The sequence below is a fragment of the Pleuronectes platessa genome, chromosome 5 (genome assembly GCF_947347685.1).
Source record: "Pleuronectes platessa chromosome 5, fPlePla1.1, whole genome shotgun sequence".
Classification (NCBI taxonomy): Eukaryota; Metazoa; Chordata; class Actinopteri; order Pleuronectiformes; family Pleuronectidae; genus Pleuronectes; species Pleuronectes platessa.
In genome coordinates this window covers 4,143,826-4,168,452 of record NC_070630.1, presented here as the reverse complement: position 1 = coordinate 4,168,452, position 24,627 = coordinate 4,143,826, and the positions used below count along the sequence as shown (strand labels likewise).

General features: G+C 42.8%; 2 protein-coding genes across 2 annotated transcripts; one reads left to right on the top strand and one right to left on the bottom strand.

The window, feature by feature from the left end:
* Window positions 1-2,290: 2,290 nt before the first annotated feature.
* Window positions 2,291-11,103, bottom strand: cep126 (centrosomal protein 126). Its single transcript, XM_053423375.1, has 12 exons — window positions 11,069-11,103; window positions 10,459-10,578; window positions 9,569-9,714; window positions 9,352-9,463; window positions 9,065-9,218; window positions 7,404-7,768; window positions 5,914-7,328; window positions 3,786-3,904; window positions 3,411-3,480; window positions 2,930-3,133; window positions 2,753-2,817; window positions 2,291-2,656 (listed from the first exon to the last, which is right to left on the bottom strand). The coding sequence occupies exons 1-12, from the start codon at window positions 11,101-11,103 to the stop codon at window positions 2,579-2,581; spliced, it is 2,883 nt and encodes a 960-aa protein (XP_053279350.1). The 3' UTR covers window positions 2,291-2,578.
* A 2,167-nt stretch (window positions 11,104-13,270) lies between these two features.
* Window positions 13,271-24,442, top strand: trpc6b (transient receptor potential cation channel, subfamily C, member 6b). The gene is made up of 12 exons (XM_053422648.1): window positions 13,271-13,463; window positions 14,733-14,938; window positions 16,240-17,272; window positions 17,363-17,527; window positions 18,398-18,614; window positions 19,096-19,323; window positions 19,777-20,041; window positions 20,155-20,350; window positions 20,779-20,985; window positions 21,196-21,252; window positions 22,760-22,835; window positions 22,911-24,442. Exons 3-12 carry the CDS (start codon window positions 16,262-16,264, stop codon window positions 23,048-23,050), a joined length of 2,562 nt encoding a protein of 853 aa, XP_053278623.1. The 5' UTR covers window positions 13,271-13,463; window positions 14,733-14,938; window positions 16,240-16,261; the 3' UTR covers window positions 23,051-24,442.
* The last annotated feature ends 185 nt before the right edge of the window (window positions 24,443-24,627 follow it).

The following is a 24,627-nucleotide window of genomic DNA, read 5'->3' as shown; positions in this document are numbered from 1 at the left end:
ATTTCATAATAAACCCATGTGAACTTTCTCTCCCCCCCCCCCACACACACACAGACACAGACACACAGAAGTTTGCGCTGCTATCCTTATCAGGACTCTATATTTCCATTCATTGTTGACAGTCTATAACCAAAACCTCATCCCTTACCCCACCTAATTAACCCTTACCTTAACATTAACCCAACCACAACTCACATCTAACCAGTGGCCTTAACCAGGACCTCAGGAATTAAGTGTTTGCCATCAACTATAATACATATGACAGATATGTGCAGGTTTTAATGTTTTTATCAGATATCATTTTCAGTTTTATTAAATTAAAATCTACAACTTTACTCTGTTAAACATGTGTTCTTTGGGGCATGAATATTTTTGCATGTATAGAGTGTGAATGACTAATAAAAACAAATATCAACAATACAATATGCTCATTATATACATGCAAAAACGTTTAACTTGACAGAAAACAGTTTCTTAAAGAAATTATATGTTAGTTTGAATTGTAACTTAAACCTAAATATATGTAGGTACACAGTGAACGCAGCACCTTGATCTTTAAAGGCCGTGTTGTAAGTTCAGGGAAACATTCTGACTGACTCTGTGGTTTTACGTTGGCTGCACAAAACATAATACACTCATGTGGGGCGAATATTTAGTTTAGATCTTATTTCAGTGGCCTATGAAATGCATAAACCAAAATAACAGGTAGAGGAATTTAACGTGAAAAAATGAACCATTAACATTTGCATCAAGACTTCAAATGAACAGTTAATTGCTTGTTTTTAAATGCAGCCAAGTAATTATTCAATCATTCTCCTCTTGTTAGATGAACTGTGACAAAAAGAAAAACATGACAAAGTACTTGTGAGTTTAAGCTTCACAACCGACCCAAGAAATACAAGCTCCAACTTGCGTCCGTGGAAAGAAGTCTGTGCTTATTTTTCAGCACTCTTGCCCTTTCTTGTCGAGTTTCTGGGAGTTGTGCTGGTGAAAAGGCTTAAATGTCATTAAGCTCAGCATTGTGTGCTCATAATGACTCGGAACATTGGCGACACTCGGTCGAAGGGACTTTCAGATTTCAGAGCAGTAGAATTCTGAGGTAAAGTTTTCTTTATTTGTAGTTGTGCATCGTGAGTCATCCATTAAAAGATTAGAGGTTAAACATGAATGAAAAGGAGGATTTTAGTTTAAATTATTCTTACTGTAAATACAGAGAATGGGATGCACTTGATTAAAAGACAGGTTAGTTGTTTCCTGAACACACTTTTAATTTAGTAGCATGAACCAGCATTTTACTATTCAGGTCAACTGTCATTGTTTTCACACACAACTCGTCCTGTTCTCCTGCTGCATCATCAAACCTGAATGTTTTTAATTTTCCTGCTCTGGTTTCAAGTGACGGTAAAAAGGAGATGATGCACAACTCCGTTTCTTATCATGGTAACTTCAGCACCCCCCCCCCCCCCCCCCACCCTGCAGTTACACCATCGTTTGAAACTCTGTGGTGAAGCGTCCGAGAAAAAATATGCATCATATGCAGCAGAGTCACAAACCTGCAGTCAAACCAAGAACAGTTTCATTACTGTCGGAAACCCGACACTTCAGATGAGCCTGGGCTTCCTCCACCTCCTGCAGCAAGTTCCAGCAGGCGGACTGAAGGGCAGAACCAGACACGCTGGTAAAGGAGGGGCGACTGAACTCACATCAATAATCCCTGCAGCTATTTCTTCCCCCAGATGCACCTACTGTTTGTTTTGGCAAAGGGAGAGAGAGAAGACTTTAACTAATAACCGTCTTATTTCACTAATAAGCAGTTGACAATTCCAATGAAATAGTTTTTTGTACAGTGGAGCGACGGTAGAGTTTAGAGGAGCAGAGGACCGGAGGCCCTGTGGCAGAGGCTCACCTTGTCGAGCCAGTAGGTTGAGTCTGGTGCACGGGACACAATCGTCCTTTCTGCAGCCGTCGAGGAAACACAAACACACCTTCGCTGTCGCAACACGTCTTTTTATAAACCCTTTCCGGTCCTCGTCGCTTTATTGACATATCTGCATAGCTTAGGAAATAACACACTGGCCACACACACACACACACACCACACACACACACACACACACACTGCACCCAGCCAGTTTATCAGTGTATCGATAACAAACTTTAATCACGTCAAATATGGTCCCAAAATAGATTCTCCTTTAAATTAGAGTTCTGATATATACAAAACAGAAAAGTTGATAATGGTCTTATCTAAATTCACAGTGTTCTATAGTAGAAAAGACTTCATAGGCACTTTGATTTTGATTGTTTAATCAGTGGCTTAATATAAGTTAAAGTACATCTATGTGACTATACACGTTCTTGCCGAAGCAGATAAAACATACAATAATTTCAGACGCACAAACTTTACATTTTACTTTGGTCTTTTCTAACATTGATTATCTACAGTCCAGTGTGTTTGATCTCTTAGTGGGTACTACCAGAAGGCACTTTCATTTTTTAAAAGAGACTAAATCTGCTTTACAAGGTAATAAAGTGCTTGCTCTCTCGGAGTTTGACTCGGGGTGTAATGCACTGACGGTCAGGACTTCTTCAGGTACCAGGGGGAGATGTTAGCCGAGGATGCACGGGGCTTGTTGGGGTTTGTGACTTTCATCTCCTTTTGTGTGAAAGCAGCAGAAGAAAATATAGAATTAAAACATGCTCAACAAGAACATAAGGGGAAGCTGTGAATCCTGCAGATATTCACACTCACACAGGGAGCGTCCGTCAGCCCGGGGCATCGCGTGCCCCAGTTGCTCCCGGCGTGTTTCTGCACACCTGCAAAGAGAAAGAGGCCGGTGGAGGTTACCCTGCATTTAAAATGACAACACGACGACAGCGCGGTGGATCGGCTCGGACTTGAATCACACAACATTCACAAAGCGCTCACGGTGCAGCTGGTGGTTGAGCTTCTCCAGCGAGAGAAGGACTTTCTGCTCCTCCAGTGAGATGCTGGTGAAGCCCTTGTGATGCTGCTGAGTCGCTGCAGGACTCAGTGTTGGGGCCGTTTCCAGAGCAGCTACCATATCTCTTTCCTCCAGGTGGCCGGCAGCGTGTACTTCAGCCAGGTGTAGCTGGGCTGCACTCCCCACTCCTGAGAGCACAGACAGCATCACGTCAAGGGCCTGGTATTCTCACCTGCTTCCACTTTAGTCCAGCAGCTCTCTGGACTTTTATGTGTAAAATGCAGCTGCACTTTATTCTTTCTTTCTAAATCTACTTACTACTGTCTATGTGAATGTTTGGGTACTAAAAACACGCAGGAGAGAAGTGTTATGAGTTGAACCTGACAGACGACAGTTTCTTGGAAATGAAAAGCTTGTCTGATCTATAACAGAAGCCTAAATGCTGATGGGCACTGAGCACAGTACCTTCTTGTGTCAACGCCACGTTGCACGTATTGGAAAACATTCGGCCTGCCTCCGTCAACTGCTTCGATGGCTGCACAAAATGAACACATCAAGTTATTTAAGGCTCAGATTAATCTTATATAAGATATTTTCAAATAGTAGTAATATACTATAGTAGCACAACAACAAAAAACACATTTTGCGTCAATGCTTAGTTTTACTGAAAATCTAGAGACTTATAAATAGTTGTGTCTCGTCAAATTTAACACCGAGGACGACATTAAAGGGCCTGTGAACTGATTCAACAAGTTCAAACACACCCCTCCAACCGATCAATTATTTAAAATCCCCCCTCCCCCCCCCCCCCCCACCCACAGGGCAACTGCGTGCATGTACCTGACAGGTCTGAGGAGGAGGAGGCCTCCTGTTCCCGGAGCCAGGAGACTGTCTGCACTGCTCCGAGCAGGGCTTCCTCAGGCCACGCCCACTTTCCGGTGCCTTGCATCTGGGGACGGCTTTTTCTGAGGGGAAAGAAGTTTGTCAGAATCATTAGAATGAAACAGAACTTCATCAACATGAGTGATAACAGAATGTGGTGAGATCACGCCATGCATTCACAATCAATTTTCTTTTGACATTTTCACTGATTTCCCAGAGAATAATTCATGGATCTTGATGGAAAGCCAGGAATGTTTAGAGGAATGATTTCACTGTGCAGTTCGGTGCAGCTTGATTGAAGTTAAATTATTGATTGTTGGGACTGATTCCACTTTATATTTAGTTGTCGCCTACATCTCCTAAGTTAGAGCCCTGACAGTGGGAGGTATACAGATGATTTGATTTGGTTTAGGAAAAGATTTGTGTTCAAATGAGGCATTGTTAAGATCAGAGGACGCTGTTTGTCATGCTGTCGAATGGTTCAGGTTATGAGGCCGTCATCGACAGCAGAAACAACACAGGAAACAAAAATGCGTCTCCTGAGTTTTGCCAACACATCCTTCCCCCCCCCCCCCCGACTTCCTGGCTCCTTGTTCTTTTTTTTTTTAACGACGTCACCTGACTTCTTCCGGCCTGCTGCCGTCATCGTCCCTACAGCTGCTGGAGAGTGACAATAAAACGCAGTAAAACAAGTTGTGATATGCTGCTGCACCGGTGAACTGAGGGCCCGACGCTACACACTGTCAGACACAAGTTTCCAACAACACTCACAACTAATGCAGGACGGAGATGTCTGTGTCTACAGGGGTCTGAGAAAACAGACAGAGTGGGATTGTAACATGTTAATGTTCCGTTTAATAGCAATAATCTTCGTTGCCCTATTAAAACTGATATTTAAAGACAAAGAAGCTATTAGTTTGTCAGTATGAAGCTAAACCTGGATCTGTTGAGCTGTGCAAATCCTAAATGAGAGTTTGTGAATGTACAACATCAACAAGGCCCGGGACCCCCACCTGACTCGGACTTTTACTCCGCCCCCACATCTCAAGGATGTGTTAAATTAACACATTATATTATGTTATATTATACTGCATTACATTGCATATTGCAATCTGACACTGTTCACTGTTTTGCATCTTGCATTTCACTTTTTACTTCACTTTTTATATCTTTTATCTATTATCTATTTTTATTTAGATATATTTATGTCTAAATAAATGTTACTTTTTTTTTATATTAGAAAAAGGGAGTAAATAAGAAGTAAATAGTGAGTAAATATATATTGTTTCTTTTTATTGCTTTTCTTATGTGTGTTGTATTTATTGCGTTTTTATGTTTTTATGTTTTTATGTTTCCAATTTTTATGTTTTTATGTTTTTATGTTTCCAACAACCAGAGCAAATTCCTTGTAGGTGTAAACCTACTTGGCAATAAATACTTTCTGATTCTGATTCTGATTCTGATTTTGCTTAAAGTACGTTTTTTAACAGTCGTGTGTGATGTTGTGGGAGAAAGTACGGGTCATCACTTGTGGCTGATAACACCGCGACGCTGCTGATGGCAACATGGGACAGATTATGGGCCTGGGCTTGAGGCCAGGCAGACAAGGGGCCATTGTAAGGCAGGAAGGTTTTAGGGTCAACTAAGTCCACTTTTCCACATATTACAGGCTTACTCTTTCTTTCCTCCCTCTGCTGTGCGAGTGTAAAGTCGAGAGAACTTTACAGGATCAAAATACGAGACGCAAAAATAACAGTTATTCAAATGTGGGACATTAGAAGCGGTGCCAAAGAGGACACAGGATATGGGTAGATGATGAAAAATGGATCTCCTTGGCTGCCTACACAACTTTGCGAGTCACACAAACACAGCACACTTCATTGACTGGCTTCTGCCTCGATGAGATTAAACTGTATGCGAAAGAGTTCCCATCGTTATCTTAGTTTAGTTTCAGTTTGACAGCTAATGGGGGCAGAGAAACAGGTTTGAGAGAAACTGTGGGCAACTCTAAATAACACGTCGCTGCAAACACACCATCCGAGGGCCTGAGCAGTGTGAGGGCCGGGCGGCCAAAATATACATTTACCGTCCTTGATGGCTAAGGCGCTGCGGACACCGTGCCAGAGCTGTGAGATCTCCTCATCTGTGGGAGTGATGTTTAAACAGAAGCCTCTTTCATTGGGCACCGTCCCTCTTCTCCTCCCGCAGCTCGGAGTTTCCTGGTGACCTGAGCTGAGCTTGCTCTTCGCGATGCCCTCTGAGACGGGGCACGTGTACGAGGGGGGCAGCGGTGTGTGCATAACACCGCTATCTGTTCTGGTTACACGATGTGAGCCTCCTGAGGCGTCCCCGCCCAGGGCCCGCTCTCCAGCCCCAGCGTGTTTACTGTTGACACCACATGTGTGATCCACGCCATATGGAGTCTTGGCGACATACGCCGTGTTCTCCTCCTCCACCGCTTCCAGCCGGGGAGGTGGGCGGGGCAGCATGGTCCTTCCTCGTGTTTTGGCAATCCGATTCACCTCGGTGGCAGATTGAGGTCGTATGACGGTGCCCTTTCTACCCCATGAGGAAACAGGAGCCGCTCTGGCTCTGGCGGAGCGCTCTCTCCAAGGGGCCTCGGGGCCAATGGCGCTCTGCAGCACCTTGACCTCGTCTGCTCTATCCTGGGGTAAACTGACTTGAACCCCAACATCTGCCCACGCTTGCTTTGTAAAGTGATAACCAGTGGAGGCTGCAGGGGTCACGCTGGGTCCAGGCTTGGGGGCCCCAGAGACTGTAGCAAGACTTTGCTGGTGGTCCTCTGGGTTCTTCTTTGACTGAGACGGGATGGCAGACCTGTATCTAATCTGCTCTTTTACCACATACACCTCATCGAACCAATGCACCTTCTTTTTGGTAGGGTTGCTCTTCACCTCATGCATCTTAGCCCGGGTCAATTCGACACTGTCTTTGATCGCTAAAGCTACTTGTTCTGCAAAAATCCTTTGACCTGAGCGGTGCGCTCCTGCTGCATCTCCTGACGCGTATCTGGACGTCTTTTTAAGAATCCCCTTGATGAATCTGACGTTACACGTTAAACGCGTCGCCCCGACTGCGACTGGAAACTTTCCTTCCTCCTCCTCGGGACGCTTGAAGCACTTGAGAGCGTCTGACTGAATGTTGGACGGGCGTGCATGTTGCAGCACGGGCTCCGGGTATGAAAACTTATTGAAGTTAATAATGGAAGCGCTGGGCTCTTTCTGGGGTGAGAGATGGTGGTTTTCTTTGCCCGCGTGCCAAAGTGTTCCGTGTTGTGAGGAATCATCTATGTTTCTATCATTTAGGAACATATTTGGCTTTGGGGGAGCCCCCAACGAGACCTCTTTGCCCTTGCCATTTTTGGCAGGAAGAAGAATCTCTGTAGCTGACGGATGTACGAGCTGTCTGTCATCGTGGCCTCGCTGCTGACTGAGATCCAACAGAGCTTCTTGTTTTGGACATGACGAGTCAAGTGCTGTGCTGTCGGCTGTAACTGTATTCATGAAGGTGATGTTGTCTTTGGCATTGTTTCGTGTGGAGTTTGCCTCAAAGGGCTCTGGGTCTGTTTTACTAATTTCACACACAGAGAATGGATTGTCGCTGTTCACTGCAGGTTGTGTCTTTGGATTCTGCGGCTGCTCAGACCTGAACCCCCAGGAGGCGTTGAAAATGTGCATCTTATTGTTAGGCCCCTCTGACTCATCTTGCGTTTTCACGTGAGGCTCCTGCTGCTTTTGTGATCGGGCCAAGTTTCCATCGAGGCGCCGCATTGCTGATGAAGTGAGGTCTGATGTGTGCGGCGGCTTTTCGGAGTCGAGCACGTAAAAGCGGGAATTCCACAGATTATTTGCACCATGGTTGTTGTCCTCATTCTCCAAACTGTCCTTACAGGAGTTACAGCTGTCCGACACGTGGCTGTCCTGAAATATGGAGAAAATAATATGATTGACATGTTCACAACCCTTAAGTCTTTGCTGTTTTCAAACGCTTTTGAGTTGACTTTTATATACAACGTTAAAAAGCTGTTAACCATGACAATGTTGGTCTTTTTTTTCAGCACAAATCGCCCATTTGACAAATTCTTTTCACTTTGACATAGTATATCACCATAATTGGTCCCGCAATAAGGACATTTATAATAAGGACAACTAAACTGTGCAGAGCCATTTGATAAAAATGCTACAGCCTGAGACACAGAAGTGATTACAGGGGACTATGTAGATATCTTATACATACACAGGACTGTAGTTCAGAGGTCAGCCTAATTCAATACACCTAGAAAACTATGCTAGGTTTCTGTTGTGCTTGCAGGACATGAGATCCTACTTCACCTCCATCATTTATAATCATATCTGCCGTTAAAGGTGCACTTCACTTTTGTTAACAAAGAAACAATATTCACACACATATTGCACCACAGTGGGCTGAAGCTTGTGAGTCCTCCACTACAGTGAAGTGCTCATGTCACACTGCTGCACCCTAGGGGTCTAATCATGTAGGTTAATATATCAAAATCTATATTACTGGCACTATTAACAATCTCTGCACCTTAAAACCGCACGTAACTCTTTAACTGTATATACTGTTTTTTTTTTTTATATTGTTATATTGTTCGATATTGTGTTTTTTAATTTGTTGTTTGTAAAGTGCACCAACCACACCAAGGCAATTTCCTGTATGTGCAAGAATTCTGATTCTGATTCAAAAGAAGCTCCAGTTATGCTAAATTGTTTTAAGTTTTCTCCTCACACACCACATCGGATGAATTCATATCTGAAGCCCAGTTTAAAAAAAAGTTGTAACGGAAACTGCATCGTTTTCAACAAGATATGAGAAGAACCGTATAAGTGTAAAAAATAACAGATTTAGACTAACTTATTTAGAGAAGTTTACATATTAGGTTATCACATATCTGCTGGTTAGGGTTATGGGGGTGGATCTAGCTAATATAAATTGATTAGATTAAAAATATGTGAATGTTAGATTACATTACATCTATATGACCATCATTTGTATTAATACAAATGTCCTTTATTGTATTTTTCTGTCTTTCTAATTACTTTTTGCCTCAGGATTGTGTTGGTCCTTATGTGTGTGAATCATTAACATCACTGATACTACAAAGTGGAGGGATAAAATGGAAAGACTAAGAAAACCTTAAAATAGCAAAAGGTTTTGTTTAGAAATTAAATTCAAATTGCAAATGAGCGACAAACCTGTGGGCTGTGATTCTGCTGCTTCTCTCGTGTCGTGTTATCTTCTCCGCTGTTCTTGGAGAAGGTCATCCTCTCCTCCAGGAGCATTTTGGTCTGGACCTCCACAACGGAGAGAGCTTGGCCATGGGTGGATTGAAGAGAGGGATTGCAGATTCTTCAAGAGAACACAGAAAAAATAAAGGTAACATGTGCGACTCCTCCAACAATAAGACAGAGCTACGAATGAAATGTATCTATGTATTTTTTTTTTTATCCTAAAAGCAGTGATTGTGGTATATGTTTTTTACCTGTTGATGTTGTAGTTTCTGGACAGGTATGATGACTGCTGGGTGTAACCACCAAAAGGGCCTTGAAGTTGACTGAGGGCATCTTCAATATTTGGAATGTCTTTTGTAAAAGCTAAAACCACATGAAGGAAAAGAACACAAAACAAACTGAAACCTCTTGATACCGTCGTGCGTTGTTTCTCATTTCTGAGAGAAGTACGTGAGGTGCATGACTGACCTCGTCTTCGTCTCTGAGCGGGGGGGAGGTGTCCTCTCTGGAAGCGCTCGGTTGCATCCTGCACTCTCTCCCTGCGTTGCTGCAGGATCGTCTCCCTCGCCTGCTCCTCCTGCTCGTCCCTCTGCTTCTGTCTTTCCTCCAACGCCCTGCGGCCATGACACAGAGCTGAGCAAATACCTGAGGCACGTTGGCACTGATCGAGTCTAGACCGGCCGCGTGTTTTATATTAGATACAGAAACCTGAGTCTGTTTGTGGAGATGTGTTCGGTCATAAATAAATTAAAGCCAACACTCGAGGCTGGGTTCACAGAGACTGTCAATAAGAGACATTACAGGGTCAATAAAGTTCTGCGTATTTGTATTATATATTTGGGAGGATGTTACTATGAGTGAAGCCTCCTTGTGTCTATCGAACTTTAATGCTTTTGATTTTCTAGGCTCTTAGTGGGTGAGAATAGGGGGTTTCTCAGTGGTTAACTTTGGAAAATGGATAATTGTTTCATAAATTCTTATGTGTGACAGTGTGGATTAGGATGATGAGAGATTTTAGAGCGTTAAGCTAAGTCTTCATTCATTGAAAGCTCCCACACGTGAATAGGAAAGTTGTTTTTAGCGTCTGTATGAGCCTCATTTGAGGATGAACTTTGCAGCTCAAGATCTATTTCCAGACCTAGACTGAAAGAATCTCATCTATCCCTCAAAGGTGTTAAGCCCATGCAGGACCGGAGCATAAGCAACAAGCTGCATGTTGAGGAGACAGGTTCATACTCTACACCAACAAGGCAGCATCTGCCTCCAGGAAGAATTGATCGATGCTCATCCTGATAGCTCAGGTTTGGGCTGCATAATAAAACAACATTGCATCATAATCATAATATCTGTTCACTAACTTCCTGCGTCGTTTGGTCTCCAGGCAGAACTTGCGAGCCCGGGCCTGGCAGAGCTTCTGCTCCTCAGCAATAAGCTTCTTCTCATCGTGGAGGTCGCCTGCAGCTCTGAACCGGGAGTCTCTGGAAGAGAGCAGCTAAGGACGACTCGCTTTTATGTAAATTTAAAATTTATGTATATGCCAGTTTTCACAGTTTCACATCACATATGTATAATGTTATCATATTTCTAGCAATCTTAGAATATGTATGCTTTTTGCTCAATAACAAAAAGTATGTAAATAAATGTATTAATACATATATAGGATCATAATAATGAAAACTAAAGGAAGGTTATAATAAGAAAAAAAAAGGTTATATAAAATGTATTTCCATATTAACCTCAACTTTTACCTACTATTCAGTGGTTTTATTCTTCAGACTTTATTTAATGTACATGCTGGGTTTTATTTCCATCTTATTTGACATTAAACTCTTTATTGTTCGATGTCTTTGTGTGGAGTCATTGTTGCAAAGCACTTTTCTCTCTAGATAAAGATCATTATATTTATTATAGTTATAATCATAATTATTCTGAATCTGCAGGACAGATAATAACACACGAGGAGGATACGAGTGGTAGAAGAAGTTGTCGTGGAGAAGCCTCATCCTCCGCCGGTTCGACCCCGGGCTCTCCGGCAGCTGCAGCCCGCCGGTGAGGCTCCGAGCTTCGGGTCCCTCCTGACGCTAACGTCGGCGTATCTCGGTGCTAACCATGCTAACTCACTCCTCCATGTTTACCGGGAAAGACCCAACCGGGAAAGGTTCGCGGTAACTTCTCCCGTGGGTCATCAAAGAGTCTGCGGAGGATTTAGAACGCGTTCGACGCTCGGTCGGTGTCTGCTGCTCCCGGTGTGTTTACCTGGTGATCATGGTAACCGGGGTTATTTGTTTACATCCCGTCTCTGGGTTGTGTCATCACAGCCTTTACTGCCTCAGCGTCTAAAGGCAGCGGCCTATGATGTCACCATTGATGTCACACAGCTTGGATGCAGCTGTGTGTGGTTCATTCAATGAGATTTATTCTGCTTTATGAAAGTTTATTATAGTTTATCATCAAGTGTATTATGAAAGGGGGGGTGAAGAGAAGCTCCACATCTATAAGATCCATATACGGATCTTGGTGTCTATGGATGGGTAAGAACTCAAAGACTGTTTTCCCAGTTACAGTTTAACTCATACTGCACCTGAGTAAACTGTGATAAACCAAAGGTGAAAATGTAAATTATTATCCTTGCCTTAAATTCTGCAAAAGATTTTGAATAACTCCCTAAGAGCCACTGCTCATGTAGCAATGTATTGACTACAACTGTACCAAAGTGGAAGGAAATACCACAGTAACAAAGTTTCTAGTAATGCTAGGACTAGGCACACTTTCCATTTACATGTATTCTCTCTAGGCTGAATAAATGTATTCTGTGTTTTTTTGTGTTACAAGACAGCAAAGAGAGACTCACACAATTTTACTTTCAAATTGCATATGAACCATTTAAATAAAACTTTATTTAATGACACAGGCTGGCTTATCGTGTTAGAGGGAAATGGAATGACATGGAAGCAAACTGTTATTTATAATTTCCTGGATAACCAGTTATTTCAAGTACATCACCACCACGGTTAACAAGTACAACATGACATTTTTTTTTGTGATAGATAGATATTCAACATGTGTAAATAATCACCTTTTATTTCTTTATGTTTGAGTAATTTGTGCAAATGCAGATCATAATAAAAAATAAAGCATTAAATTATAGCATTGTCTATTGTATTGACATTGTGTCATTGATGGTACATGTTAATAATGGAACCTTAAGGCTGCAAGAACAGCAGGTTTTACACGCGTCACTGATAGCAAAGGTATTGTAGGTTAAAGTGACTTTAATATTAAAACATCTTTGAAGTTCACAAGGCACCAAGATTAATGTGCTGATGATACATAAATAACAGCTTCTCACCATCATCATTTCAGACAGAGGAGTAAAGTCATAGAAAAGGGTGACTCTCTTTATGTAACTCATTGAAAAGGAAGCAGGGTTCCAGTTTCATTCATTAAGCACCATGTTCCATTGACATCACAGCAAAGTCCGGCCACATTAGTGTGTGTGCACCAGATTGTTGTTCATCGTTCCAACTGCAGATCAACTCTCTATCAACATCTGAAAAAGATAACTGGATAAAGGTCATTCCACAGAAAGACATAAAGACACACTAGGAACTGAATACATCAGTTGGGCAGTCTTCACATGATTCGGAAAGTACAACTGACTCAGTAGTTGTTGTATAAACCACTATAGGTGTTTACTTATTGTTTTACTTATGGTTTTATGATGGCAGGGAACAATAACCACACTTTCACACACTGGTCCAAATCTCCCTGAACAAGTCACAAACAGACACCACTCTCAGACCATGTGGCAGTAAAGGCAGCTGCCTCCAAACAGAGGAGGGAGCTGCCGCGGCAGGTGCCCTGGTGTGAATTCAAGCTTCAGTTCAATGACACAGAACACAGGCAAGGCATTAAACAGCATTTAGGCAGAATCAGGTACAAATATGACAAATATATCAGATATATAAATTAGTATGTTTCACAACACAAGTGGATGAATACAGATTAATTTCTTAATGCTCAACAAGCTGATAAACATTCATAAACCACGTGTGTAAAATCTCAGGGACAAACAGCGGAAGTGGCTCTGAGGCAGGGAGGCGGCGGCAGTGGCAGTTTCTGTGAACCACCGGAAGTGCCTCCGCGAGCTGCCGCTGCCACGACGTGGAGCTGGATGTCCCTCCGCAGACGGGTCCTTCTCAAAGTGTCCGCGTCCGGGACAACAACCTGGAGCAAGTGACCGTCCGGACGGAAGCTCACCTTCATCCTCTTCTTCCTCACCCACGTCTGTGTCCGGGTTGCTGGCGCGCGGCCACACGACGTCCAGCTGCGCGTACGTGAGATGAGATGTGCCCTTGGAAACGTGAGTCACGTGACCCGGTGTAAACAGGAAGCGGGACGTGTGTGTGTGTCCTCTGCAGCCGCCGGTTGCTCGGTAACACACAAAGATGGAGAAAAGTCCAGAGAAGTGTTTTTCTCTCGCGTGTCGGTGATTGTGACTTTTCTGCAGAGTTGTGTGTTTTTTCTCCCACGTTTTTAAACCACAGGAGATTCTCCGGGTAGACGCGTCCACGACGACGCAGGTGCGCAGCTAGTGTGTCCCCTCCCATCTGATAACGTGGGCACCGAAATGATAGAGGTGTCCCCCACTCGTCGGTAACGCACCGGGGCTACACGCCAGGAGATGCCCATATTTGGGTTGTTGGAATAACGCGTTAATTTTAATTGATTAATTAATTACAGAGAATGATATCAACTGTATCTGTATTTGCACGTCTGGTATATTTTTGCATGTGTCCTCAAATTGATGGAGATGTTTTCTGAGTTTGCTAGTGTTGTGGCTTTCTGCTAGATAACTACACAACAATAATATTTATTATTAATAGTATTAGTTGTATTAATGAATGCAATTCTATACAAGACAACAACCTAAGCATACTGCAGCCTGACTAATATAATGTGGTCTAATATATAAAAACACCCTAATTATAGGCTATAAGATATATAGTATACTGCTCAAACTAATTTCAGCCATGATTTAAAAATAATAACAATAATAATAATACATATACATAAACATATATATATTTTAAGTCCCCCCTCATTCTAATGATACTACCATAAGTTGAATATTTCTATCTCATATCTCCATTTTACACTGTTTAAATACTCGTGATGTATTAGTTTTGCCGAGCTTACACCTGCCCTGCTCTGCCTCTTACCGAACACAGAGGTTATTATTACCTGTTACATCTGGGGGCACGGTGAGGTAAGAGGATTAAGGGAAATCTGCTTTTTTCCAGATTGTTTATGCAGCATGGACAAAAGCCCACTGCATTAAATAATCATATAAATCCTAAACAACCGTATGGAGTATTAGTGTCGCCTCATGAAGCCTGTGCACCACTGACCGTCACCAGAGTTCACATGGAAATAATCCGTCTGCTTGAATTTATGTCGCCGTGAGTTGGGTCAGCGCTTAAATCCTCCATTAGTTTGACATAGTGTTTTAATATCTTGGCATTTTTGGGCTCACCGGGCACAATTATAGAAAATCTAGTAAACTGAGATGTATCATCTTCTAAAAGAAGAACCAAATGTACCCAACAAATGCTAATATCCCATGTTACAGAACGCGCCTTTAAAGCTGCTAAACCACCCAGTGGGCGTGCGGAGGCGGCTCTGTCGCTCAGGTCTCAGGGTGAGAGGCAGTGTGGCCGGGGGGAGAGCGGTCGACGTGAGGCTGGTGGACACGAGGTGCAGCTGATCGCTTGTGGATATCTTGTATTTTTGGGTTCTAATGGCTTCATGAAATGAAGTGGAGCAGTTTTCTCTGAGGTGAGTGGATGGTATCCTGTTGGGATTTGCTCATATTGATGTGAAATATCTGACGATGCAAACTGAAAAATGATGGAATTACTTGCAGAGGTCATTAGAGAAATGTTGGTGGTTATTTGTGGCTTTTGAAGGGAAAGTTTGAGGCCCATGAAAAGCACCAGCAGCCTGTGAGAGGAGGCTGATCCTGCTGCATCCCATGTTTCTGAATCTCCTGTTGCAATTCTCAACATTTAAACACTGAGGGCTTCTTCTCCACATACTGAGGACGTGGAATATATTGTTTACATGTGTTTGAATATGACAAAGATCAATCTGATCAATCATACACTGCGTCTTTAAAGGGGTGATGTCATTAATCCACCTTTATATATCACATCCAATTTGTCTGTCCCAACAATATCAGCAAAGCTTAAACAAGACATTTGCAGAAATTGTATTCACGGCTAAATTAGTAATTTTAAATGCAAAAAAACCAGCAGAAATGTTTGTTTTTTAAACTGGTGATGATGCAATTTAATTTTACTCAGAATTTCCTAACACTATGAATATATATATATATATTTTGTAATCTTATCTCAGCTGATATAGATGCTACACTGTGCTCACCGGTCAATTATTGAAAATCCTGTTAACTCTAATTATGATTGAATGAAGGAACATTGTCGTCTGTCTTTGCGGAAGCAATTAGCTCCGGAGATAACCACATTATTCAAGAAGCTATTACACCGAACAGAAAGTGGATTTACTTGTTTTGCCAACGACACAAACTGGCATCCAAACAGTCACAGTCACAGTTACACAGCAGCAGCATCATCACCGTGTAATGAAGTGAGTTACCATCATCTTTACAGTGAATTCAAATTTACCAGTATTAAACACTGGATGGCATCGTTGGGTAATGTTCCACGTTCGGCCGGCGACCAGGCAGAGGATGAGTGGATGAACGGTGCCAGGCCAAGAAACGAAGGCGAGCAGATGATGAGTCTGTGGGAGGCGTCACACATGTTGTGAGAGTTATGATTCTGCTGAGACCAGCTGTCCATCGCACATTGGTGTCCACTCACTGCTTTATGAAGCCGGGGCCTTTTTTTTTTAGGAAATGCAGATGGAGCCGATCCTCATGCATCTAAACCGGTAGATTAATTAAAGTCCTGTGTCTGCTTAGGGAGAAATTAATACTCATCCTGAAGCTGCTGTGAGTGGACATTGAGGTTGCATTTAGAATTTTACAGATACATAATTTGTACTTGCAGTTATAAAATGGTAAAATGGTATTATATCATCTAATATACTTTTGCCAGATGGAGCAGTGAAGGGGAAGCCATGATGCTGCGTCCGGCTGTGTCCCGCCCCCGTAGACCCGCTGTAAGAGGAGCCGGTTACCTCCTCCATTGCCAGTCCTCCTCCTTCCTCTCCATGACAGAGGAACTTTTCTTAGATGCAGCAGAATATGGCAACGTCCCTGAAGTGAGGCGGATGCTGGAGGAGCTTCCACACCTCAACGTCAACTGCGTGAACTACATGGGCCAGAGTGCATTGCAGCTGGCTGTGGCCAACGAGCATCTAGAGGTGACCAAGCTCCTGCTGAGGAAGAAGGACCTCGCTAGAGTGGGCGATGCTTTGCTGTTGGCCATCAGCAAAGGCTACATCCGCATCGTGGAGGCCATCCTGGGTCACCAGGCCTTTGCCGACAGTGAGAGACTCACCGACAGCCCGGGCCAGGCGGAGTCTCACGACGACTTCTTTGCCTATGACGAGGACGGCACACGTTTCTCTCACGACATCACTCCCATCATCCTGGCGTCCCAGAGCAACGAGTATGAGATCGTGCACATACTCCTGTCGAAGGGCGCCCGCATAGAGCGGCCTCACGACTACTTCTGTCAGTGCAGAGCCTGCAACCAGCAGCAGAGACACGACGCCTTCAGCCATTCCCTATCCAGGATCAATGCTTACAAAGGTCTGGCCAGTCCGGCGTATCTGTCGCTGTCCAACGAGGACCCGGTGATGGCAGCGCTGGAGCTGAGCAACGAGCTCGCTGTCCTGGCAAACATTGAGAAGGAGTTCAAGGTAGGATCATTGATTAAACACGTTGCAGGCTATGACATGATTCTATGGTGCTACAGATTTTTCCTTTCTCTGTTGCAGAACGATTACAACAAACTGTCCATGCAGTGCAAAGACTTTGTGGTCGGACTCCTGGATTTGTGTCGGAGCACCGAGGAAGTGGAGGCCATCTTAAACGGGGACCGCGACTCGTGTCAAAGCCACGAGTCCTTCGGCAAACAAAACCACATCCGGTTGAAACTCGCTCTGAAGTATGAAGTTAAAAAGGTGAGCATGGGAGGATCGCACTTTGTGCTTTAGTTTCAGACGTCACGTGTTCTTGAATTCACACCGGAGCTTCCTCTGTCCCTGGGTCAGTTTGTAGCTCATCCCAACTGCCAGCAGCAGCTCCTCTACATCTGGTACGAGAACTTCTCCGGACTCCGTCAGCAGAACACAGCGGTTAAGGTGCTACTGGTCCTGGGTGTAGCAGTCGGGCTGCCCATCCTGGCCTTCATGTACTGGATCGCACCTTCCAGTAAGGTTAGTTCCTGCACCGTCATACTTTGCAAGATTCTACTTTTTTGTTGTCTTGACAAATCATTTGAAACTGTACTTTATCAGAGCAAAAAAGAAAATAAAGGGAAATGAACATTGAATTTGCATTTGACGTGTTTCCAATCCTGCTCCGTGTTTGTCGAAAGTTGAAACAAACAAATGCTGCCAACATGTTTCCCACAAAAACTTTAGAAGGCAACTAGAAGGGCATTCAGCAGAGCGTGTACCTCCGCCAAGGCCCAACAGTCATTTGGACGTAGTTCTAAAAACTACTGAAGATACATATAAACAGTGGATTCTCTACTGAATCCACATTATCTCAGCTACACAAAGTTACAGTTATCTTACAGCAGCTGAAAGGATTTGCTAATTTGGAGCCAGATGCAGACTCGATGACAGAATCCACGTTGGAACTTGCTAGATCTGGATTTCTGTTTGGATCCAAACCAAATTTCATACACAATCTTTTTCATCAAGATCCATGACTTGTTTCCTGGAAAGTTGGTGACAATGATCAAACAAAAAAACAAACAAACCATCAAAAACTCCCTGTGTTAGAATGTTAGAAACAGTGGGAGGAAGTTTTCAGATTTACACCAAAAACTTAATGGATTCTTTCTTTGGTCCCTTTGTGGAAATCCGTCCGGTAGCTTTTATGTAATTCTGTTGACAATCAACAAACCTTTTTCTAAAGTTCCTTTGCTCTCATGGGTCATGGAAGATTAAAGCGTTATTGTCAGAAAACCCTCTCAGAGCAGAGTTTACTGGTTTGGGCCTGAAGTGTTTATTCACTTCTCACCATGAAAAGAGCAGTTTAAGATGATTTTGTCCTCTGTGTGCTCTGACTTCTCTCAGTTGGGGAAGCTCATGCGTGGACCCTTCCTGAAGTTCGTGGCCCACGCTGCTTCCTTCATGATTTTCCTCTGCCTGCTGGTCCTGAACGCCGCCGACCGCTTCGGGGGAACGTCGCTGCTGCCCAACATGACCGTCCACGACCACCCGGCACAGCTGTTCCGCATGAAGACCACCCCCTTCACCTGGATGGAGATCCTCATCATATCTTGGGTCATAGGTGAAAACTCTCATATATACAACCCTCGCTATAGCTCAGATCATTTCCTGGTAGATTCAAATATTTTTTCAAGATTACGACAATGTGTTCATATTTCTGACGCTCGCTCTTCTCTATCTCTGGTGATTTAAGTCCGGCTGCGACACAGTTTCATCCCTTTGCTCTGCGTGCAGGCTCAGGGATATTACAAGTCATAAATCCCAAACATCTTTCTTCCATGAAATGGCCCACGAAGATAATTATGTATTCTTCCCACGTGCACCATAATAAATCAGACTTGCAGTGGCTTTGCAAATATGAAAAAGGCAAAGTTGACTTCCTCCACTTCGCTCCACAGGGGAGACTCTGGAGCAGCATCCCACACACACACACACACACACACACACACACACTCTTTGCCAGCAAACAACATCAGTAAATCTTGTGTTATTTAACTATCAATAAAATGTATCATATTTGTGATTTTGTCTCTGCCTTTCAGGGAAGATCTGGGAGGAATGTAAAGACATTTGGTCGCAGGATATCCGGGAGTACATCTCCGAACCCTGGAACCTTCTGGACTTCAGCATTTTGGCCATTTTCATGACGTCTTTCATCGCCAGGTTGATGGCGTTCTGGCACGCGTATTCTGCTCAGTGTTACGTTGACAAGCACTTCACCGACCTGTCCAACATGAGCCTGCCCTCCGACATACAATACTTTCAGCTGGGTAAGTCTGGGGATCAGGGAATTCAAGAAGTGTAAAGCAAGGATTCAATAGTGAGTTTTGTTTTTGAGTGTAGTTAACTCTGCAAAGGAGGTTCTATTTGTTTGTTTATGTATTTCTAAGCAAAACTTATTTCCAAAAAATTTGGGGCAAAGGGCAATATTGAGGATTTTTTTTTATTCCTTTCTTTAACCTTGTTTTTTGACATTTTAATGTATTTCCCAGGAGATAATTTGTGGATCTTAATAGAAAAATCAGGCATATTTAGGATCTTAATATCTATGAGTGTGTGTCCCTTGTGGATCTGTGTACTTAGTTTAGTTTTCATGACTGAAATGTGACTTTAAAACATATTGATCTGATAAGCAGTTATTAAATCATATAAATCATAGCTCCCCCCAAAGACGTTGTATTTTTTTATGTTTGCTCTCATACATCATTTGTTTTTGTTTTCAGCTCGGATCAACTGGATGCCCTCGGACCCGCAGCTCATCTCCGAAGGCCTCTATGCCATCGCGGTCGTGCTGAGCTTCTCTCGCATCGCCTACATCCTGCCGGCCAACGAGAGCTTCGGGCCGCTGCAGATCTCTCTGGGACGCACAGTGAAAGACATCTTTAAGTTCATGGTGGTCTTCATCACGGTGTTTGTGGCTTTCATGGTGGGAATGTTCAACCTGTACTCGTACTACCTCGGAGCCAAGCACAACGATGCGTTCACAACGTGAGTGGGGGGGGGGGATTGTGGATTCAATCTGTGTTGAATCAATACGAGATGAGAGAAACACAATTTGTTTGCAGGACATTAATTTACCTGTCATCTCCTCATTCCTCCAGACTCGAGGAGAGCTTCAAAACCTTATTCTGGGCCATCTTCGGTTTGTCTGAAGTGAAGTCGGTGGTCCTGAACATCGACCACAAGTTCATTGAGAACACCGGCTACGTCCTGTTCGGGGTGTACAACATCATCATGGTGATTGTGCTGCTGAACATGCTCATCGCCATGTTCAACAGCTCCTTCCAGGAAATACAGGTAAAGTCTGAACATTCCACATTTCCACAAATGCTTATGTATTTTTGCGTCTTGAGTGTTATCTGTGGTTATAACGGCCATTTTGTTTTATGATTGTATTTATTTTGGACTCCTTGAATTTGTAAATTAGGATGTACTACTGATTTGTGTAAAAGCTGTCACATTAATGTAGTATGGCAGGTGTGAAACTTGGCTGCATAATTAATAATATGTACATGAATTTCAAAAGTACAGATTTTGTGTAAATGTCTCCTGTGAGAAAGTAAATAATGTGCAACACCACCATCAAATAAAATAATCACAATTGATATGATAAGATGGCATCGAAAAAAGAAATGTAGACAAGTTGCACATCAGAAAGGCAAACGGACTATAGAACAGAACAGAATAGAAAACCCTCTTATTCTCTCTCTTCTCTGTTGACGCAGAGCGACGCTGACGTCGAGTGGAAGTTCGCTCGAGCCAAACTCTGGTTCTCGTACTTTGAGCACGGCGTCACGCTGCCCGTGCCCTTCAACCTGGTTCCCAGCCCCAAGTCGGTCGTCTCCCTCCTGCTGGGGATCAGAGGATTCCTCCGTCCTGCACCTCGAGGCAAAATCAAAGAGAGTTCAAACGATGAGACGGAGCTCAACAAGGTGAGGCGTCAGCTGCCGACAGCAAAATCTCAAAGCCAGGAAACGACTGTGAAGTAATGGGTTAAGACCTGAATTCACCAGGTGCAGTGGATTTAAACAAAAAAGGGATCTACAGGGCCCCCTTGTGTCACGTTTACAAGCTGCAAGTTTAAGTTTCCAAGTAAATATGAAGAGTGCTTCTTCTCTTTTTGTGTTTTTTTCTGATCTCAGTTGAGGCAACAGGAGGATCTGAGTGTGGCAGCGTCAGTTTGTCCGACTCACCATCAGGTAAAGACGATTCTGTTTCCTGACGCTGAGTCATCTCATAACACATATGAAAAGACAAAATGCATTACTACAAACTAAAGTTCATCAAGAGGACACGTTTCAAAACCTAATCAGATAATTATTGTATATGAGGTGCATTTAAAAAAAGTTCGGACTTCCCCCTCATAAATCTAAACTCAATGATCTGATGAGAAAACAAAAGTGGAATTTATTAATTTATTAAAAAGGACAAACTGAATTTGCAATGACACTTCAAATGTAACTTTAGCGACTCCTCTTCTCTTTTAAAATAAATCTATATTCAACATAAATAATGTGAATTTATAAAAAAATATTACGCATTGTAGAAAATATATGTGTAATTTTAGTCATGGTCTTCTTGACTCTGATACAATAAATATGGTACCAGATATAACTGTGATATAAAGAAAAATACACAAGTATATAATAATCATAATAACATTTATAATAAAGAAGATAGAAATGGAAAACCTACAAGAGGTGAATTTCCATTGAGAGTGTTCCACATCTTCAATGCTTCCACTGTGTAAGTTAATGAAATTGATAGATGATGATTTGGGAAAGACACTTATCTGTCTATTAGATCTCTCAGCAATGAATCCACATCAGAGCAAAGACCAAACAACGAGGTGGAAGCAGCTTCCTGCAGAGCTCCCAGACAGGAAGGATCCGGGGGAGGCCACAAAATTAAACTCTGTGGCATCAAAGGTTTTTCCAGGAGCCACAGTGACCTCCATAATTCTTAAAAATGAAGAAGTCTGGTCCAACCAGGACTCTACCAAGAGCTGAGACTCTGAGCAATCTGAGCAATCAGGGGGAGAGCGGCCTTGGTTGGAGCCTGATGGTCACTCAGGCTGAGCTCCACAGATCCTGGAGATAAACTCAGATAAGGACGCTCTGGACTTCATGACGGAGTGGCCAGATGTGAGAGACACATGAACATGTGACCTAAGACCTGAAGGACTTTCAGACTGTGAGAAACAAGATTCTCTTATCTGACGATTTCCTTATTTAGCCTCAATTCTGAAAATCATGTCTGATTCAAAACCCGACACTGCTCATCACCATAACACCATAACATGAGCATGAGGTGGCATTAACCAAATGACAGGTTTATCCAGAGAGCTCAGGACCTCAGACTGGGACAAAGGTTGAAACTCCAACAGGACAATCACACAACTCCTTTTTGTTGTTGTGTTGTTTGTGGAAAATAGGGCTAACAACCGTGTAATCATGTCGACAGTTATACGTCTTAATACATGTGATATTATTTTAATTTTCTGTTATTCTTTTTTTAATAAATTGGACAAAAAGAGAGAGACTGATAGGAGGGAAAATTAAGTTTGAAAATGTAGTAAAAGGCTGCAAAAGAAATGAAGGGTGAATATTTGATGTGCCAACATATTGAGTCAGTTAATGTATAATCTAAATAATTAAACGTAGCTTTTCTTCTTCTCTAACTCAAATCTTCTATTCGCTACCACAGCAGATAATGAACCGCCTCGTCAAGAGATACATCGTGAAAGCACAAACGGATAAAGACAACGACGAAGTGAAAGAGGGTGAGTTTGACTGGATAAGATGCTTTTTATAATATTAATTTAATTTAATTTAATTTATTGTTTCTCCTCCCACAGGTGAGCTGAAAGACATAAAGCAGGACATCTCCAGTCTGCGCTACGAGCTGCTGGAGAGGCAGAGCCAGGACACGGAGATGCTGGCTGAGCTCATCGGGCAACTGGGAGACGTCATGCGTGATCAGCAGAAAGAAGAGTAGAGGCCAAAGCTGACTTCTTTAAAAAGTTATGTCAAAATCAAGATCTGGACACGCTGCACTCGTCTCATTATTGAGGAATCGAGGGTCAAAAGGCCTTTATGCTCAGACGTGGATATTCAGAATGTTAAATATGGAAACCTTCCCTTAGTGTAGCTTCACATTCTCCTCCTCCCCGTCTCTGTACAGATAAACAACATGGTGGCACTGGTGGAACCCGGTTCTCCTGCTGCACAGCCTCTGTTTTCCTAATATCTACTGCTGATTACTCACATATCATGTTTGCATAGTTTGATTTGAGGGAGAGTTGTAATAGTAAAATCAGTTGAGATAAAACAGACGTAGGAGTCTGGATAAAAAACAAAGGAAACGAGTGCTGGTGATAACGGCCCCTCGGACATTCCTGTGATTCTCCTTCTTTTTTCTAACGCTGTGTTTTATTGAAGCGTTGATCACTAACATCAAATGAATATAATTAAAAAATCTCAGGGCGCACACAGGGGTTTTATGGCTTCCTCACATCATTAGATCAGACGTTGTCGTGCCCCCTCACACTCGCGGTGAAGCCGGACAAACGTCTGAGAGCAGCTTGACCTGTCGAGACGTTCGACCCGGAGACTAAAAGCCACCGAGCCGAGTCCCCGAGCAGCCATTCCCCCCCCGTGTGTCGGCAATATCAGACATCTGATTTACAAAGAGGGAGCCGGAGGGATTGTGTTACACAATGATTTGAAAGCCTCCGGTGGTCACCATGTGGCTCCAGCATCACATTTACAGATTACAGGCTGAGAACTGGGCCACATTACAGCACGGTGAAGAACACATCATCCAGATACGAGTGTGAAGCTGCTATCCAGGAATTATGTCGGCCGCAACATGAGGATCCCCCGTGATACCGTCCAGGGTGTTGACGCAGGAGATAGGGCCAAGGCCTGCGTGTGCATCACACACCCACACCCCACTGATGAACTCCAACTGTCAGACCTGATGTGTTATCTAGAGCGGGATAACACAGTGTAAACCAGTAGATTCCCTCCAGTTATGACTCAATATGACAGAGAATGTAACAGAAGATGTTCTTCACGTTGTGAAAGTGCATTTGACAAATATACAGTAAAACACGAAGCTTTGAACAGATGCAAATGTGCAAAAATGGAATCATTGAAAATAAAAAGTGTTGAATGAAAATAAAGAAAGTAAAGATTGTAATTACTTTGGTATTTCTACAGATCTTACGAAGATTGGATGATGTTTCACAGTTGTAAATACATGTTAAAGCATAAATTAGATGCATGATTTTGTCCTCAGTTTTATTATTGTTTATTCTAAAGTGTCCAAGTATTATTGCGTGTCTGGTCTTTTACTACTTTCCAACATATATGACAAATATAGAGTAAAAACATAATCCTGAAATGTTAAACTTCAGCTTTCAGCATTTTTAAATAGATGCAAATGTACAAAGATGGAAAATTATAGAAATATAAATCTATTGAATAAAATCTTGCTAAAATAAAAGGTAAAATTTAAAAACCAACAAATAATTGCTTTGATTTTATTTCGGACCTGCCATAGATTGGATG